The following is a 19,522-nucleotide window of genomic DNA, read 5'->3' as shown; positions in this document are numbered from 1 at the left end:
ACTCTCTCGGAGAGGGACCCTCTCTTGCTAAAGGCGAAAGGGCTCTGTAGACCAGACGAGCTGAAAAATAGGAAGTCTAGAAATTTGAGTTCGACTTCGTGGCAGTGGCCGGGAGGTATCTGGCGTTAAGGAGAGACGTTGTTGACAGGTCTCTTTGTGGGCGTTCTCCTTGAGAGAAAGGAAGTGGGGGGGGGTCTTCGGCGCTAGAGACGTAGTTCCTCTTTCTGTGCCATAGTGGTGGAAAGAATACCCAGTGGGAGGAGAGTGGGCATTGTCACGCTCCTGGTCAAACATGGTGTGAAAATGCTGAAAGAGTGCACATTGCTTTTGCCTGTATAATCTCAGAAATTGCTGCCATTAGCTTTGTGAGCAATACTCAACTTTAATAAGTTGTTTCTTAGTCAGTATAGAGTGATTGTAGAGAAAGTAATGATTTAGTAGTAGGGTCAAGCATGGTTGAGTGTCACGGAGTGAAATTATCAGAATTAACTTTTTATGTCTTGTCTTTTTTTGGTGGCTGTCCATGAATGTGCAGTTTTTTACCAGCTCCAACCCAGCTGTCTCAAGACCAGCTAGAGCTAGAAGAAAGAGCAAGAGCCCAAAGATCTAGGCAGACTGCTCTAGTCTCATCACGAAGGGAGCCTCCCCCATATGGTTACCGGAAAGGATGGATACCACGGGTGCTAGAGGTACCTACTTAAATTCACGCTGTAGTAGTGTGTCTGCTAAGGGGGGGGAGGGGGAAGGAAGTATATTTTCTGGAGCAGAAATAAACTGTGCATCTTCAGCACAGCTCAGAATTGTGCAGAGCCTTACCACATACATCATTTCCATCCAGACTGCTTAATATATTCTTGGGTTGGGGGAGGTTGTTCTAATTCACCAGATTGCTTACAGTGTTTGGTGGTAAACAGGATGTTATAAAGATTCTTCCCTTCAGGGATTCTTGTGTTGTAATATGGAAATAGGTCTATGGCCCTTTCATCTTACAATATGTGGATGCAAGGATCCTCTGAGAAGGACATCCATGTTGTTCCTCTGTCATTATTTGCTAAATACTCATTCCAGATTATAGTTGGAATAAGTGAATGTGTATATCAGAGAATAGAATGACCTTGTGTATTTTATTCTTGGTGTATCAAAAGATAACTGCTGTCTGGGGAGAAAAGTGTTAGCATTGGAAGGAAACTTGCCAGAGTAACTTAATTTCAACTGGAAATGTTAAAAAATAGAAGGGAAAATAGAGATACATGGGTTTGATTACAGAGCTGTTTTAGTACAGCCTCTCACTGTGAGGCACAAAACATTGCAGACTTTGAAATGGTGCTTGACAATAACATCTGAGACATGCTCTGGTATCAGAGTCACAAGCCAGTGCTCTTGGAACAGGGCATGCTGCTGAAGTTTTGATACTGTATCTCGTGTATGATCATGCATCGTTGCCAAATACATCATCATTTCATGACCTGGTAACAGCCTTGCCCTCACTTACTTTTTGAGTCCCATTTTTGTAAAGATAGATCCAGCACTATACCGTGGTAATCCATTAGTGCTAGATGACGTGGCTTCAAATAGTAGTTGCGGTGGTTCTCTGAAAGAAAACATTTTTATGTAGGTTCAGCATTTAACAAAGCATATGATGTTAAAAATTATACCTTCAGTACACCCAGTGTTGGGTTCCCTCCCTACGCTGTTGATTACTAAAGTTAATATTTTAATGCTTCTTATTTCTAAGCGTTGGTAAAAGAGCTTCTGAAGAAGTCAAGTGATGAAAGTTCTCATAGTTTCTAGCATCACTGGGCCATAAAGTGCTACACATCTCAAAAAGACTGTTAAGGACTCTTTTATTTCTTGTAAACAAATTCAAATTCTTCAAGAGCAGTAAATGTTTCCAAAATGTAACCTTTGTCCAGTACTCCTGGAATGCCACTGTTGGAAAAAACCAAACTCTGTTCTTAATAGATCAAGAGTCAAGCAAAAAATTTTGAGGAATGGATAATTTTTGTTCTGGCATGTATTTTTAACGCTGATTCTGTAATTAATTGTTGTATATTAGACATGCTGTGGAAGACATTAAATAACTGACTGTGTATTTCACTTAAGAATGTCATAAGCATGTTCTCCTTTGGAAGGAAGTCTTCTGCTCATTCATTTCAGCCTCAACCCATGCTCTCTGTTGCAGCAGTGTGCATGGTGAACGTGGTGGGAGAGTCATCTACCCAAGACACCCATTATTCTTCTTTGATCTGGTTCCTTCTTAGACTCCACATAGGCAGTACCATTGCAGCAGAGGGTGGGGAGGATGCTCGTGCTGCTTTAAGCAAATGCTTCCTCTGAAGGATTGCATTTGAAACTGTCACCTGAAGTTGGTTCATGGGTAGTATGCACATTTCTGTGTGCGTCCTCAGTGTTGCTGAGTCAGGATGGTCAGCTTTAAGAGGTCTTTTTAGTTATCTGTTCATTAAATGCTTTTACAGGAACACACTGAGCGAAAGAGCAAGTCAGTTTAAGGATACTGGGTGGTTGCTGTTGGGTGGTGGCTGGATTTGCAATGTATTCACATGTCAAAGTAAGGAAACGGGGTAGTTTGTCATTCATAACATTGTAAAGACAGGAGCTGCAAGTTGTGAAAGGAGTGGAAAGTGGGTTTTAACTTCTTCATTACGGTGTGAAAAGCAACAAATAAACAGTAGAAATTTTCATTAAAAAATGCAGCTCTTGTGATTTTATTATTCCCACAGTTGCTTTATTGCAGAAGATTGATTTTTAAATGTCTAATTAACTCCCATGTGAATTAAATATTTAAATCCTGTATTGTTTGTAGCCTGGTAGTGCCTGCACGTGCTAGTCAGTGCCACGGGCTGTTGCTCTGTGCAGGGAATAGCGAGTGGGAGATGTCTGCGCACTTCAGCGTCTTGCCTTTCAGTGAGCCGGAGTTGTGTAGCCCATGGCTCTCCCACCAGGGGGAACAATCAAGCCCATAGAGCACTCTGGCAATGTTCTGTTTTGTTAAAATCAATCCACTCTTTCATTGCCTTTCCCACCTGTGCAAACGTTATCCCATGCTTTTGTCTTTCAGTCATTCACTACTTTTCCTTTTCTGTAGGATTTTGGAGATGGGGGTGCTTTCCCAGAGATTCACGTGGCCCAGTATCCGTTGGATATGGGCCGAAAGAAGAAAATGTCCAATGCTTTGGCTGTTCAGGTGGATGCAGAAGGAAAAATAAAATACGATGCAATTGCTCGACAAGGACAATCAAAGGACAAGGTAATATTTCCTCAGACAGGTAGACCGGGGAAAGCTGTACGTATGTATGGCTATACTTAAATTCTTTGGTCTGGCATTAGCCAAGTGGATTGCATCCGGGTTTGTTAAAATTTAAGAACTGAAATCACATCAGACAAATGGAAGCATTTTGACTGGGATCACTGTGTGATCTTCTCTGTTATGTAGTTAAAAGGTAAGGCAAAAATAGTCAGACTCTCTACACAAAACTTGATAGCTGAGCAGCTTTCATTAGCTTTCCAATGAAGGCAAGAAGCTGAAAATGGGCCTGATGGCAGGCAGCCTCATTGCAGTGTGTAGAGAGGGGGCAAAAAAAAGACTAGAAACACAGTTCAGCTTTCAAAATTCTAAACCTTGTGTATTACTAATCTAACATTTGATGCTTCTGTCTCTTTTCAGTACTGTAGGGTGCTCTTTTCTTGTGCTATGTTTTTCCTTCTTTTTTAATGGCAGCAGAAAGTATTGCCAGTGGTGGTACTCCAAAATTTTTGTGCTGAAGTTAGTGATGGCAAGATTTTCTTCAAGTTTAATGGGAACCAACTTCAGTTTCCGTATACAGTAGCCTTTGTAAAACAAAGAGTTGACACTTCATCTCAAAGTCCTAACTAGGATTGAGGAGCCTGCGTACATGCCTCTCCTAAGTCCACTTTGGAGAGTACCTCTACCTTTTCAAATGTAAGAAAGTAGACTACATTAAAACTTTACTTCTCTTAAGCAGGTGTTTGAGGCTGGAAAACTGCTGAGGCATGAGCAAGTGTATGACCAGCTGCTTCTTAAAGCAAGCATCTCCTGTAAAGAATAGGGCAACAGACAGAACATCTAAGAAGGTTAACTACAGGTGGTGTTTTAGTTAATAGATATGAATAGTTTTGAAACGAATTTGACTTCCCCTGCTTTTACTTAAGCCTTGAAAAGCTTATTGATATATAATATATCCCTTGTCTTACTGTAAATGAGAGAAGGGGAAGACCTATCTAAACAGAAAAACAAAAGGTGAACTTTAGTTTTCAAACCAAGAAACCAGGGGTTCTAAGAGCATTCTAAGAATATCAGGGGAAATCTTTCTTTTATTTAACAGATAATTTTTTATTGGTCCTTTAAATTGATCCTACAATGGCCAAAGTTGTAGAAAGATAATACCAGTAGGATTTCAGTTTTAAGTAATACTCTGTTGAGCGTCAAAAAAGTGCCAAATCTTGTATATTCTCATCCTGTGCATCATCAGTTACTGCCATACCTTGGAAAAAAGATGAGTTCAGATCAGACTCTATGCTGTCATCTGATAGAAAGTAGTGACGCTAAACAACAGCAGGGGCAATATTGTTATTGGAGGGACTTTCATTTGGGTTCAGTCAGATTTTAATGTAGTGTCTTGAATTATTTGTCAGGAGGAAGGTGTAAAAATACTAATTGCACTTAAAGAATTTTGTGACTAAATATTTTATACTTGATACTAAATAGAAATTTGGCTTATCACAAAGCATAAAAAATATTTTGGCACCAATAAGTAGACAAGAAGTAAACATCATACTGACTTTGGGGAAGCTGTAGAGCAAATAAAGGGGGGGGGAAGTCACTGTAATTGAACATTCAGTTTTACAACTTGTCAAATACATCTTTACTTACCTTTAGGGTAAGATTTAACATGCATGTAACAGAATCGTTCAAATTGGGATCTAAGTATATTTTGAAAAAGCACTGGAAAAGATTGTGGGCTTTAGACAAAAATTACTTATCTTTTGCTGTGTCTTATTTGGTTCAGAGTTAGGAAAATACTTAGAACGGGTGAAGTTAAATTTAAGCTGTTAACATTTGTGATACTTGATTTGTGAATATCATCACAATCTGTGCCAGCATTCCTGTGCTTCCCATATGGCTTCCATAATGAAGCAGTAATATTCTCACTTTGTAGCCATGCTTACCAGAACAGAAGATGTATGACTTTTCCAAAGCTGGGCACTGCAGAACTGGAATTAGGGTTTCCTCACCTGAAGCTTTGCCTTCTGGGTTGGTTTGATTCTGATTGCATCCAGCTGGATGTAAATGCTGAGACAGAGATTAAGAATGGTGATTCAAGGAGGAGTAAAACTGGGGGAAAATAGATATTTGAAACATTTGCATTGGAAGTAGCAGAACTGCTATTGCTTGGTTTGTTCTGCAGGAGAGAGGAAGTATTGACAGAGGTGTCATAGGGAGGGAGCACTTCTTCAGTGATCTGTGTCAAGCTAAACAGTGTGAAATATTTTCTGTAAGAACTTCTAATAGCAAAGGGTCAGTAGGATTATATACAGAAGTTTCATTATCCTGACAGCTGTGGTCACAATTCAAATACTTCTTCAATCTTAATACTTTAAATGAAGAGAAACAGTTACTTAGCAACCTGCCAGAAATTAGATGGAGTTTCTGATCCTATTCTGTGAGCTACTTGTTTGGTCTAAGTTAAGAAGCAAATTTTGCTTTTGAAATAGAATTTAGCGCTCTGCCTTCTTGTAGAGGCAGCAGTTCCGTTACCCAGGCCCTACATCTCCATGGCTTGTCAGTGGTTTTCACTATTGCAGTGTTTCGTCTCTCTTGCATCTGCTCCCTTACGTATTTTTTTTTTAAACTTGCTTCAGAGAACTTCCCTTGAAAAATGCTGACATATATAATATAGTCTGACAGGGCTCCTGTTTGGGGCTGGCAGAAAGTCTGCTAGATATGAGATGCTAGATATGAGATGCTGGATAATGTTGACGAACCTGGATGCAACACCTCATGGATCCGAGGATGGAGTTCCACCTGGTTGTCCAGGTGAAGGATTTACCACGTTAGCTGTGTGGTTAGTCTTGTGCCGCTATAGATTCTTCCAGTACTTTGTCTACTCACATTAATAAAAGCAAGGCTAAAATAATGCAAGAATAAATTTATATATTTTTGTGACTTACGCTCTCCCATTATTAGGAAAATAAGGACATATAATTGCTTCCTGTATTTTTATTAAGACAGAAGAATGAGTGAAATCCAGGAATTTCTTTAGTTTTTTTTCTGGCAAAGATGATTTTTCTGTGCAGGAGTTGGATTTCTTCTTGGTGGACCAAGACTGTGGCTTAGATGTTAAAGGAGTAAAAATAAAGAACCACAGATATTACCTACATTTTTTTTTTTCCTCAGGATTGTAAAATCAATTGAAACATTTACAAGAGAGAGTAGTTCCATTGTTGAAGGAGCTCCTAACACCAGGGATGGAACAGGTCAAGAAAACATGAATGTAAACGAAATCATCAAAAGTTTACTTGTCATGTAGTTGCCTTTGTGGTAGAGCTTGGTTTGAGAGCTTATCACCAATTTTTTCTCTGTTGTGTGTCAGGCTTACAACCAGGTAATTGTAATGACTTTAAAGTACTGTATGTTTCATATGGAGAAACCATTCTTTGACAAGGAAGGAACAAATTCTTCAATGCTTGAGGGTAGCTTCTTGATTCACACAGGATTGATGAAGACTGTACAGGGCTGGTGTGGATATATAGAATAAAACACATTGAAGGGGGAGGGATTTGTGGTGTTAATCAAGAAATTTCTGTCAAGACACTTGGGTCTATCAGGTGTCTTCTGAAATGGAATGTGATTGTCTGAATCCTACCGTGAGCTGCAGTATCTTACGCAACCAGTTAGTTAAGGTTGCTCTCTTTCTGGTGGCAGTGGCACGCAGATTGCTGCATGTTAAGGCTCCCCCAGGCAGAGAGAAAAACACGTAGCTCTACCAAAAATCAAGCATTTTGTTTCTGCCTAGAAGGAATTTCTGCTTGACATATCTGAAACAGGCTGATGCTTTTTAAGTTTCATAGATGAAGAATGGTAGTGGATGGGCATACTGAAATATCAAACAATCCAAGTCTTTAGCTTAGATAATGTCTCAACATTACTGGTAAAATCAGCCAAGTCTCTAGAAAAACAACAATGCAACATATTTTTCTACATCACCTCAAAAAAGGTCTCCAATTAGAACATGCAAATTTATCAAGTTTCTGATCGAGACAAAAATTTTTGTATTACAAAGCTAGTTTATATTATAGATTTCTTCCATATTATTGCAGCTTGGCATTTGTGTGCAATACTTCAGGATTTAATTAGTTCATGTAGCTCATTTGTACCCCAGTATACTGCAGTTTTTAGAGCACCTCTTAAATTTTATTTTCTTTTTTGCCTTCTGGGGTACTCTGAGCTCTTGCAGCATACTTTGTTCTTCATGCAGCAAGACACTTTCACTTAATTACATTAGAGGAACACTGCTTTTCAGATGTCCTTCATTTGGCATCTGAGAAGCCAGGACATTACTGCTACTAATTTAAAGGATTAAAATTTTAGGAGTGAAGGCTGAGAAACAGTAAATGGCTTTTGTGTGACAAACTAACACTGAGGCTAAAGGTTGATTTCGTAGTTGGAGATGCACTTTTTAACGAAATAGAAATAATAGTTCTAATGACTTTTCAGCCTTCGAACTAAGACTTTCTGATGTTTTGTTGGACAAATGTGAAGCATTAATGAAAGACAATACATTTTTCACTGTAGCCATTTAATAGTGTTCTTTCCCTGTATTTAAAATTTGGGCTTAAAGCTACTGGCAGCTAGCTGCATGTTGTATGAAGACTGAAGTACCTGCATAAGGGAAAGTATCAAGAAGATTTCTCAAGCATTATTTTTTTTCAAGGAAATAGCAAACATTGAAAAAAATCTAGATGCTGAAAAAAATTGTATTAAATTTTTAAGTAATCCTTGAAGTACACATGGATTTTTTTTTTTTGTCTGTCTTGGGGAACCTGAATAAGGAAGAGAGTAGGAAAAGGAAGCAGGAAAACTGGTGTCTGATCCCAGTTCTGAGAGTGATTTACATAATTATATTGAATAAAATTGCTGCTTTTCCTCAGTTATTCCATCTGTAAAATGGGGTCCAGACTATATTCCTGCTCTATGGGAGTCATTGAAGAGTATGTAAGTAGAGCTCTCTACAGGTTTTAATTACTACCTAGAGTATAATCTTGACCTGAAACATTTCCTTTAATATATGTATTTTTATTCCTGTTCACCAGCACTAATAAAATATAATGACTTCCAGGTTATTTACAGCAAGTACACAGATCTTGTGCCAAAAGAGGTCATGAACGTGGATGATCCTGAGCTGCAGAGACCAGACGAGGAGACAATTAGGGAGGTATGTGCACTGATGTGCCTAGTTACCAGTGGGAGGTCATATGTCTTGGGTATGTGATGAGATGCATTCTGTGGTATTCTTGTCCTCAGATAACAGAGAAGACGAGAGCAGCCTTGGAGAAATCAGTCTCCCAAAAAGTTGCAGCAGCCATGCCAGTTCGAGCAGCTGACAAACTAGCTCCTGCCCAGTACATTCGGTATGTGGTGCTGGTGTGTGTGTAAGGTGGTGTTCTATAAAAAAATTATTAAGATGGGGATATTCCTTGAATTTCTGCGAAGTAGTATCTTTCTCCTGGAAGTAATATGAAACTGGCTTTTGTCTTTTGAATTAACCCACTAATGATAATGTGGTTTCAAGTGTGTTGAAATACGTCTTTATATGTCACAAGCTGTGACACTTCATGGAGGGGTTATGGTATTGGTAATAAAATACAGATTTGTCAGGGAGTGCTATTAACGATGCTTCCCTGAAAATGGGGAGTTTCAAGCCGAGACAAGGCTGGTGTAATGGCTTCTCTGCATTCAGTCCAGTAGCCTCTGCACAGTTATCCACTTCTGGTGTTCACAGTGGAAAAGTCTTAAAATGGTGTGGATAAAATGGAAATGGAGCTAGGCCAGTGAACTGAATAAAAATGGAGGTGGGCGAGAAATATTTAGCTGCATGGAGAGAACTGAACACTTTGTTTTATTCAGGTACACACCATCTCAGCAAGGTGTTGCCTTCAACTCTGGAGCGAAACAGAGAGTTATTCGGATGGTGGAAATGCAGAAGGACCCCATGGAGCCTCCAAGATTCAAGTAACTGTTCAACACTTGTTTGTGGCAAATAGAAGATTCTGAAGTGTATTTCCATACAGAATGCTGACTGTAATTCTTCTCTTAATTGTTCAGAATTAACAAGAAGATTCCCCGTGGACCACCATCTCCGCCGGCACCTGTAATGCACTCTCCTAGTAGAAAGGTATGAAATGCCATAGCTGTTCTCACTGTTTTGAATTCTAGATGGTTTCACAAGTTCTGCTTTGACCTACTTCATTTCCATGCACCTTCTTACTGCTCTTTTGCTGTGATGTTAAGTGATGAACTTGGTGCCTGGTGCAGCCTTCCTGTTTTTTTTTTTATTTGTTTGGGCAATTTGGAAAATAGCTCTCTTCCTGTGTACCTTGTCATAGATTGAGCAGATTTCATATAGATTTTATGCAGGGCTGCCTTGCTGTGTTTGTTCATGGCATGGATGAGTTGACTGGGGCTTTTAGACAGCACTGTCAAACTAATCCTTAATAACACTAACTTGTGTTACTATGGATTAGCTCCTTCTGAGACAGAGCGTAGTGGAGGCTCATCAGTTTCTTACAACTGGAACTGCTGTTAAATGTGCCAACATTAGCAAGCAGGCAGGGAATTCTGGCCTGTGTGATAGAAGGATGGCTGAAGAGCTGTTGTGCAGTGTTGGCAAAGGTACAGTGCAGAAATTAACATCTCATTGCTGCTAGTAAGAGTTGGGGGCTTTGTAGCAGTGTCTTGAACTTTGTACTTCAGTTTATTTCAATAGTTTCATAGCTGCCTTTGAGAAAGAAAGCTATTTTCTTTTGCTATAAATCTAAAGATGACTTTGCTTCTTCTCTTAAATCAGATGACAGTGAAAGAGCAGCAGGAGTGGAAAATACCTCCGTGCATTTCAAACTGGAAAAATGCAAAGGTAATTAAGTTGTAATAAATTCATCTTTCTAATGTTGCACCCTGTTGGAAGATTTCTGTGAATGATGGAAGCTTGAATAATACTGGTTTTAAATTTCTAGAGTCAGGTAAACTAACTCCTTCCAGCATGGAAAACACATGACTGTACAACTTGTTTTTTCTCTTTGACTTATAAGGGGAGGGAGAATCTAGAATTTGCTGCAGTAACAGGTCTGATCATTCTCAAACTTAGCAAGGTGTTGTCATGAGGCAGCCTCTTGAAATGGAGGCAGAAAAAGCTGCATATTTGGATGTGGGTTAGGTTTCTTTTTTCCTATCCCAACACAGCTGCATAACTGGGATTTGTGCTAATTAGTAGATCAAATTTTAGGTTACAGATGCTAAAATAAAAGGAAAAAAATTGGAGAGCTCACTAAAGACTCCTAAAATATAATCTATAAATAATTTTAGGTTTTAGCTTTTGAGAGCAAAATTGGCATTTAGTCTCTTTGTTTTTCCTAAAGTGTTTTCCTACCTGTTAAGAGGTTAGCCAATTCAAAATTAGAAAGTAAGGGGCAAGGCTGCCCGGAAAACTATTTTTAAGCACAAATGGTAGCTTAGAGACTGAGAAAACTCTTAGCTCCAGTTCTAAATACAAAAATTGGACCAAAAACTGTCATTCCTATTAAGATGTAACTTGAAGGGAGATGGAGATTTGTGAAACTGGGACAAAGCTCAGTATCACCTCGTATAAATTTGCAGTACTTAAAAAGGAGGTCCATTGAGGCATGTTTATGATGGGCTGTGAGTTTTGTGTGAGTTTTTGTTTTCTTACACAATAAATGTAATAATGTTTGTTATTACAAATAATGTTAGTTTCTGTGGTTAACCACCTGTTTCCACCGTAGGGTTACACCATTCCATTAGACAAGCGTCTGGCTGCGGATGGTAGAGGATTGCAGACTGTTCATATTAATGAAAACTTTGCCAAGCTTGCTGAGGCTCTCTATATCGCTGACAGAAAGGTCAAGTGGTTCTTTAAACTGCCTTGTTCTGTTGATTTTACCTTCTTTGTATGTTTATTTCCTTGAGAAAATAACTATGAGGCTATAGTGGTTTGATTTGTCCTCCTCCTTGGCTAACAGACAAAATAGATGACCCTTGTGTCTTTGAATCAGTGGCTCAGTGTGGGTTAACTTGCTGGAGGTCATGCATCCTGCCTCCCAGCTCTAACTGCTGTGGCTCTCTGGTGTTGAACTTCTTCTGTGGCCTGATTCCTGCCTGGGTCACTGGGTAACTCTGTGACAGATGTGCTTGCGTGCCAGGTGCTAGCTCTCAGCCCTCTTAACTGTAGCTTTTGTGTGCAGGCTCGTGAGGCAGTGGAGATGCGTGCCCAGGTGGAGAGGAAGATGGCTCAGAAAGAAAAGGAGAAACATGAGGAGAAGCTCCGAGAAATGGCTCAGAAAGCCAGGGAGAGAAGAGCAGGGATCAAAACCCATGTTGAAAAAGGTACATAGCTTTAAGATGCTCTGGGGTGTTTTTTAGCACTCTTTGAAATCTGTGTTTGAAGAAATAACCTGAGAACTTATATGCCTGTCTATCAGCTTATATATCCCTATACTGAGAACTTATAATACCTAAATACCAACTGTAATTTCTGAGCATGACATCTGTTCTTCACTGTCTGATCAAGTAAAGACATGAATTTCGTGGGATCTGGATTTGAACCTCACAGCAGTATGACTGTGCATACAAGGTTTAGGACATCTGTTGATTATTTCAGGAGTTGTTAATGGATCTGTGCACGTAATGGCTTTTGTAGGCTCTTCTAAACTAATTCTGAGAAAAGGCTTGTTGCAGATGAAACAGCAACTTTACAAGAACTGATCTATTTTTAAGCTTTCAAACATGGTAAATGCCATATTCTGTCTCTTGCATTGTTACTGCGGGTTTTGCAGAACCATAGTTCTGTAGGCCCCAAAATTGCTCACCTAAGTAAATCATAACCATTGTGATAAAGCTTGTTTCGATTGCAGTGACACCTCAGAGATCAAGATGCTGAACTTACAGAGCAGTTAGATCTGTCTAAAATGTGGAGGATATGGTCTTGTAATACCAAATCCTGCAGCTGGGATTGACTGACCTCTTCCCAGCAGGCTAGGAACTGGCTGTGTTCTGAGCCCCTCTGTTGAGAGGGACCTGGGAGTCCTAGTGGACAATATACTAAGTGTGAGCCAGCAGTGAGCCCTGGCAGCAGTAATGCTGAGGGCATACGAAGTTTTATCTGCAGCAGCATAACTAAGTGGTCAGGGGAAGTAATTCCTTTTACTGGTGACTTGTTAAACTTAATGTGGAATACTGTGTGTAGTTACGGGCCCTCGGGTACAAGACATTGATCAAAGTTCAGTGGAGGGCCATCAGAATGGTCAGGGGGCTGGAGTATCTGTGTGTTGGGAGATGCCAAGAGAATGAAGCTTGTTCTGCCGAGAGAAGATGTGGCACTCGGGGCACCTAATGAGAGCTTTCCCATATCTAAAAAAGACCATGAGAGCTCTTCAATAAGCTGCACAGTGGAAAAAAGTTGAACCAGGAGATTCCACCTATGTTTGAAGCGAAGAATTTTCACTGGGAGGACAAGCAGCAGTGGGACAGGTTGCCCAGGGAGGCTGGCCATCTCTGTCGGGGGTGTTCTCCACCTGAGTGGCCAAATCCCTGAGCAGCCTGGTTTGAATTCAGCATTGATCCCATTTACAGCAGGAGGCTGACCCAGAGACTCCCAGCCAACCGGAATGATTCTGTGATACCGAGTCACAGAATGTTCTTCAAAGCACTTAAATGCCTGTGTGTTTGAATGATATTTTTACACTTAAAAGCATGATATGATGATCTGTAGGTGTTGTGGTATATTAATTCGTAGATGGAGAGGTATTTTCTCAGCTTTCAGGGATTTAGAATATAGTTGCTGTGCTTGTCTGCTTTAACTCTCTTGTCAAGGACAGTTAATTTCTTGTGGCATAAGAAAACTGTGGTATTCCATGTGTTCAGTTTGTTTGCAGTTTAACATTTTAAATAGGGCTAGGAGTGGCTTCTATTCTGTAAAAGAATACTGAATTCAATCACTGTGCCAATGGCTGTGGCATAGTTAATTCAAACTTCAAATATTTGTCTATAATGATCAATCTCAAATTTGTTCAGAGGATGGAGAAGTCAGAGAAAGAGATGAAATCAGACATGAACGGCGCAAAGAGCGACAGCATGACAGAAATCTGTCCAGGGCAGCCCCTGACAAAAGGTGAGTCACAAAACCCACTTTATTCCTGCACTGGCACCAGCTTCCCCACTAGGGAAACTGTTACACAGGGCTTCCTTTTGCTTGATGTTGGTGCCTGAATATTAGAATTTTCCAGATCAATGGGGGATGGGGGGAGGTGTGTGGTTAGTTTGGGGTGGGTTTTTATTTAGCAGAACATGAGTATATTAAGATTCAATTAACATGTCGATGTCAGCGGTTGAAACCTGGACCTTCGACCTTCAGTATGAGCAGAGTATCATTAGCAGCTCTGTTTCTTGAAGCTGTTCACTTGAAGTAAGCTTAGATTTATCAGTGCAGTAGGCTGGACTACCTTGTTTGCCCAAGCCAGCGAGATTTCTGAGCACAAATAATTTCTGGAGTCTTAAAATCTCTAGTATCTTAGAAGTAGATTGTTCGGCCTTCCCAGAACATAATTACACTGGTTTAAATATAATTACACTGGTGCAAAAAATAAATACGACATTTTAGAGCAAGTCAGCTTGATGTAGATTGCAGATAGTGGAAAGCAAATTTAAATGTCATGCCCAGCTGTACATAACTTTCCCAAAGGTTTCCTTTGCCAGGACACAAATTTTAAATGTTACCTAGTAAGGAAGGGCAACAGTCAAAGTCTGGCTCCTGAGGCAAATTGTTAGTAACTATTACAGGTTCAAGTTGCTATTGAGCATGTCAACAAAGAACAGTTTACTGAACTAATAAAACTAAAAATTCTGAATTCAGGTCAAAGCTGCAGAGAAACGAGAACAGAGATATCAGTGAAGTTATTGCCCTAGGGGTACCCAACCCCAGGCCATCCAATGAAATCCAATACGACCAGAGGCTGTTCAACCAGAGCAAGGTAAAAATGCCTTTTCACAGCTGCGTAACTCTCTGCAAGAACACTTCCTTTGTGGGTATGGCTAGAATACTAAAGGGACCCTGCTCTCATGGCTGGTGTGGATATACTCTCAAATAAGTCCCTGCATAACTATTGGTCTCCTTTAGCCATAGCTGATGCAATAAAAATGGAATATTCTGAATGTGTAACTGGATTAAAGTTGTTGTGGTGGTTTTTCTCAAGGGGGCATAAGAAGCTATTTTGCCTTCAAGCTGTAATGACCTCATTTTCTTCTTTTGTACAAATGTACTGACTGAATAAGGGAAATCTGTTCTGAGAGAAGCAAGTAAATACATTCTCTTCCCATTATTGCTTATGTTAAAATCCTTCTGCAGCTATAAATAGTTAACAGCAACACTTCTTTTCCCTGAACTTTACACTATTCATAGATGAAAAAGTAGATTAGGCTTCAAAAAGTCCCTGAATAGACCTGCACTTGTCAATCATTCTTTTTCACGTCTCCAGTGGAGGACTTGCAGGCAGAAGGGAAAGCTGATGAATGAAAAGTGAACAAGCAGGCACTTCTGCTTTCAGAGTTTACATAAGCCTCTGTGTGATTTGGATCAGTCAGCTTAAATCTTGTCTTCCGGAGATTCTGAATAATATACATTTCTGTATGGTTGTACTTGGCTATTACAGACAGCTGCACTTGCAGGGCAGACTAAAACCATGCAATATTCTGGAAGAGGAATGGCCTGTAATCCTCCCTGTAGCTTTCTGGAAGAGTAGAAGTGGCCCTGACAGAGGCTTGTATGATTGTGTCATGCTCTCTAGACTTAATCCCAGACCCAAAACCACTTGCATCTTAAAAGTGCTTGAACTCACTTGAAGATAGTAAACCACACAGTACCATCTCTGTGTATGTGTGACACCATCCTGATGTTGAAATGAATTCGCTGAAGTTTTGCAGCCTCATTTGTGTTACACTGCTGTTCTTCTTTGCAGGGTATGGACAGTGGCTTTGCTGGAGGGGAGGATGAAATCTATAATGTTTATGACCAGCCTTGGAGAAGTGGCAAGGATATGGCCCAAAACATCTACAGGCCAAGCAAAAATGTGGATAAGGACATGTACGGTGATGATCTAGAGGCTCGAATAAAGACCAATAGGTAAGAAAAGTTAATAAATACTCTGAGAATTTGTACTCTGAAGTTGGAGTCAATTGAGCATTGTCTCTTCTCCTGCAGGTTTGTTCCTGACAAGGAGTTTTCTAACTCTGATCGTAACACCAGAGGGAGGGGCAGAGATGGACCAGTTCAATTTGAGGAGGATCCATTTGGTTTGGACAAGTTTCTGGAAGAAGCTAAGCAACACGGTGGTTCCAAACGGCCATCGGATAGCAGCCGCCCTAAAGAGCATGAGCATGAGAGCAAGAAGAGGAGGAAGGACTGAATGTCTCTGCTCCCAGAGAGGTAGAGAAACGGACTGCAAGCTTGGACTTCATGCAAAAGGCATTTTTAACACCAGAGGTGTATAGGAGGCTGGCAGTGTAGCACAGCAGTTCACAACTCTTTGTCGTGTGGAGACATACATACACAGATTAATTCTTCTGCCTAGGACAGCTACCCCTGAAGAGTGGAGGAATGGAGACCTTTTTGAAACAGTACACAAGGGAATTGTTCTTCAGCAAGTGCTCTACTTTGCTGAGTCCCTGTTGCCCAGCATCTCAGGGTAAGAATGTAGCCCCTTCCTACAGCTTTAGTTTTTCTAGGTAGCTTTTCTTCCTCTGTTAAAAGGTTTCCTGCTGTATATAATTGCTGTCTTGTGCTGTAATGGATGCTAGGGAGCTTACGATTCACTGTTCCTTTAGTGTGGCTATCCAGTTTATTTGAACAAGGAGGGGAAACAGCTGGATTCTGTTTTAAAACAGGTACACATTCATAGTTTATCAGTAACCTTTATTTTAGTTTTACATTCAGTGAAATAAAGCCTCCTTCCACTGTTCACTCGCTTGGATTCTTTCTTTGACTGCGTCTTCTACGGGTCTGCTGTTTGAGAGCAAGCTGAAAACAGTGGAAATCATTCAGATGAGTTAGGCAAGAAGGTTTGACATTTTTAATTTCTGATCTTCTAAAGCATTCACGGGTCAAGTGGAAGATGAGTTTATAACCGGTTCAGTTTCATGAGCCATAACCACAACTGCTAAGCTCCTGACTTGAAAGCTGACTACAATTTGCAGATCAATTACAAGTTGTATCAGCAAAACGAATCTGCAAAGCTTGTGCTTTCAAGTAAAAGTAATAGAAGTTAACTGTCTAAAACTACCCTAGAACAAAGTGGGAGAATTGCTCCTGTATTTTGCTTATGCCTTCTCCTTTTTATTTCACCATAAAGGTAGGTGGCTGTTAGCTCTTGCACCTCTTGTGAGAGTGTAGTCCTCGGAGCCTGGGCAGTTCTGTGAATGTGGCCATATTACAGCTTCAAGAATAAAAAGCAAAATAATTTTCATTAAATTGACACTAAATGCTCATCTATGCTATTCCTAGTATTTACTTTGGTAATAGCATAACATCCTAGTTGCTTTTGGCACAGTTTGAGGGATCAGCCTATTGCCTGGCTTGTCACAGTTTATGACTGAAGTTGGCAAACCACTCCTTAATTTCTGATTCCATTTTTGTACCAGTTTTAACTCACAGCTCAGCTCTTAGGAACAGGTACTGAAGTAATCACAACCAATGAATATCCTGCAGGAGTATGAACCATGTCAAGTGAAACACTATTGTAAACATGCGTCATTGCTCAGGTCTCTCACCCATCCATTTTACTCTTAATGTCTCCCTAGCATGGAAAATCACAAAGTTAGAAACTATTTGTCAGAAGGATATTGAAGAATTTTTACTAATTATTCAAAGACATGAACTGATCGTGTTTTGTTACACCAGCCTATGTTGCCTATGGTTTCACTCTGTACATGGTCTGAGTAGCTAGGTCAGCTGAAGCACACCTAAGTCTACAAGAAAACACCCTTAGTAATTTGCCCCTATATTTATGATTTAAAAAAAAAAATAAAACCCCACAAAGTAGCAAAATGCTTTATCACACTTAGAACAAGTATGGCAATACTTTGATGTTACTGTGCCCAACCAAAGGCAGAATTAAAGAGCTCAATTTCTTACATCAGTAGAGAAATTAGCACATTACCTTGGCACCTTCAAGTACGTGGGCATCCTTCTGAAACACATTCTGCACGTCTTCTGGAGCTGAGAATTTAATCCAGCCGTAACGTCTGTGAAAACCTGTATCTTTGTCCTAGTTACCAGTTTAAAAAAAATAAAATCCTGTTATTGTAGAAAATACACAGACTATTAAAAACCTTCTATGGATATTTGATTTAAGGACTCAGAAATTACCAGAGAAATTGACACACTTGCTGAAAGCCTTTTTCACACTTACTTAAAAGACAGGTGCTCTCATCCAGAACATGCAGGGGCCTAGCAGAGGCTATTCTGCACCCCTTTCTCTCAGTTTGAGTCCAATCATAAAAAACTTTAAGATTTAAAATTACAGTTGAAGACTGGAATAATGCAGATCCAGCTGTTTCAAACCGCAGCAGTTATCTGCTATTAAGCCTGTCACAACAGAACTGACATTTAAATGGCCGCATGATTTGAAAATAAGCCTGCCACAGTACTTGAAAAGCATAAAGCAAGATAAACCAGCCACACAGGATCCTAAAGACAACAGCTACCAGTCGAGATGACAAGCACTAACTGCACTGAAAAGAAAAAAAAAGTTTTAAGAATTTGCCAGTCAAAAAAGACAGTTGTCAATAAAGAGGAGACAATGCAGAAAAGCCAGGTCTATCAAAGTCCCTTTCATCACAACGTTGATCCCTATCAGAGCTGACAACAGCTCTGCCGCTCTGATCATCAGGCATGAGCGGCAGCACCTCCAAACACGGATGGAGTTTCCACCCACACGGTACTGCAGTCACACTGCCTGTGTTTCTGTATTCCACTGATGCCTTAATGAAGATGTCTTATGCTGCTGGCAGATTTTTGTACCTTGTGAAGTTTTAAGTGTTAATGAACACTCTAAAAGTAATTACTGAATCAAAATATACACGCATGCATCAGCTCAGCTTTAATCAGTGATGGAGGCAGGTTTATGGTAAGCTGCCAGCCTTCGCAGTGAAGCAACACTTTCTGTCTTGGGCCTGAGGAATAAAGCATGGCAGGCAGGCAGGCAGACACACATACCCCTCAGCTTCAATGCTCAGAAAAAAACAGACTGCATCAAACTATCCATCTCCACTTCCAAACTAGTCCTTAACTGATAGTGAACCCGTGAGTTCACTGACTGAAGTTCACTACACACTGAGCTTAATTTAACAGACCATTACTCCACGTGGAGAAACACAAGCAGGCAGAACCTCTACTACAGAAATGGCCTACAACTTACCCATGACACAGTGGGAAAGGAACACTTTTTTTGACTGCCCATCTCTAAGAAACTGCACTAGATACTATTATTGCTGGCCTCCATGCTCAGAAGATGAATATCCTAAGGAGCAGAGGCATGAGCAGCTAAAAGCTTGGAGCACTCTGGAGAGGCTGCGGTTTTTGTGTGAGCCCCACACCCCAGACAGGCTATGAAAACAAGAAGGAAAAGATGATAGGTTCACACCCACAGCTTTAGATTTTTTTAGCGAGCGAGACTAGGCACGTAAACACCTTATTCTTTGTCAGAAGATAACACAACGATAATGAAACTCAAAGCACTTTTCAGTTAATTATCCAGAAGTGACAGCATGAATGTGCTTTTTAATGTTCTTTCAAAGATGATGGAAGCCAACAAGCTTCAAGGAGGCCTACAGCGTGCAGGTAAGTAGTGGCACCCACTGGGACAAGGAACTAAGGGTGGAGAGGAAGGAAATCTGACTAGATTATAAGAGGGTTCCAGAAAGGAGGTCCGCGGGCGCAGGGGAGCCGGCTTCTGGGCAGGGCCAGCCCCACCGGGGCCCAACGAGTACCGGCCAGCGCCTCTTCACCGTTCTACCGAGAAGACATGAACAGCGACCTGGAGGATGAGCGGGTACTTACAAACGGCAGCTGGCACCTCTGTACCGACCCGAACTGGGAGAAGTACTCCTTCAGCTCCTCTGTGGGGGAAACGCGCACCTGGTTACGCGTGCCCGGCACGGCCGGGCCCGGCCTCCGCGGGCTGTGCCGGCACACGCGGT

The 19,522-nt window shown here is 40.6% G+C and overlaps 2 protein-coding genes across 2 annotated transcripts; one reads left to right on the top strand and one right to left on the bottom strand.

The window, feature by feature from the left end:
- Positions 1-535: 535 nt before the first annotated feature.
- Positions 536-16,280, top strand: SNW1 (SNW domain containing 1; the record flags this gene model as incomplete). The annotated part of the gene is made up of 13 exons (XM_008939893.1): positions 536-689; positions 3,107-3,268; positions 8,379-8,474; positions 8,564-8,670; positions 9,167-9,271; positions 9,365-9,434; positions 10,107-10,172; positions 11,059-11,175; positions 11,518-11,659; positions 13,346-13,442; positions 14,184-14,301; positions 15,286-15,449; positions 15,528-16,280. Coding segments are annotated over 13 exons (1,603 nt in total), but the record flags the coding sequence as incomplete, so codon positions are not given.
- A 3-nt stretch (positions 16,281-16,283) lies between these two features.
- SLIRP (SRA stem-loop interacting RNA binding protein) lies at positions 16,284-19,460 on the bottom strand (the record flags this gene model as incomplete). The annotated part of the gene is made up of 3 exons (XM_008939892.1): positions 16,284-16,343; positions 17,482-17,589; positions 19,383-19,460. Coding segments are annotated over 3 exons (246 nt in total), but the record flags the coding sequence as incomplete, so codon positions are not given.
- Between the last annotated feature and the right edge of the window lie 62 nt (positions 19,461-19,522).

Source organism: Merops nubicus, unplaced genomic scaffold, assembly GCF_000691845.1.
Source record: "Merops nubicus isolate BGI_N331 unplaced genomic scaffold, ASM69184v1 Scaffold53784, whole genome shotgun sequence".
In the NCBI taxonomy this organism is placed as follows: domain Eukaryota; kingdom Metazoa; phylum Chordata; class Aves; order Coraciiformes; family Meropidae; genus Merops; species Merops nubicus.
Note: the sequence above shows the minus strand (reverse complement) of the source record. Positions and strands in the feature narration are given on the sequence as shown.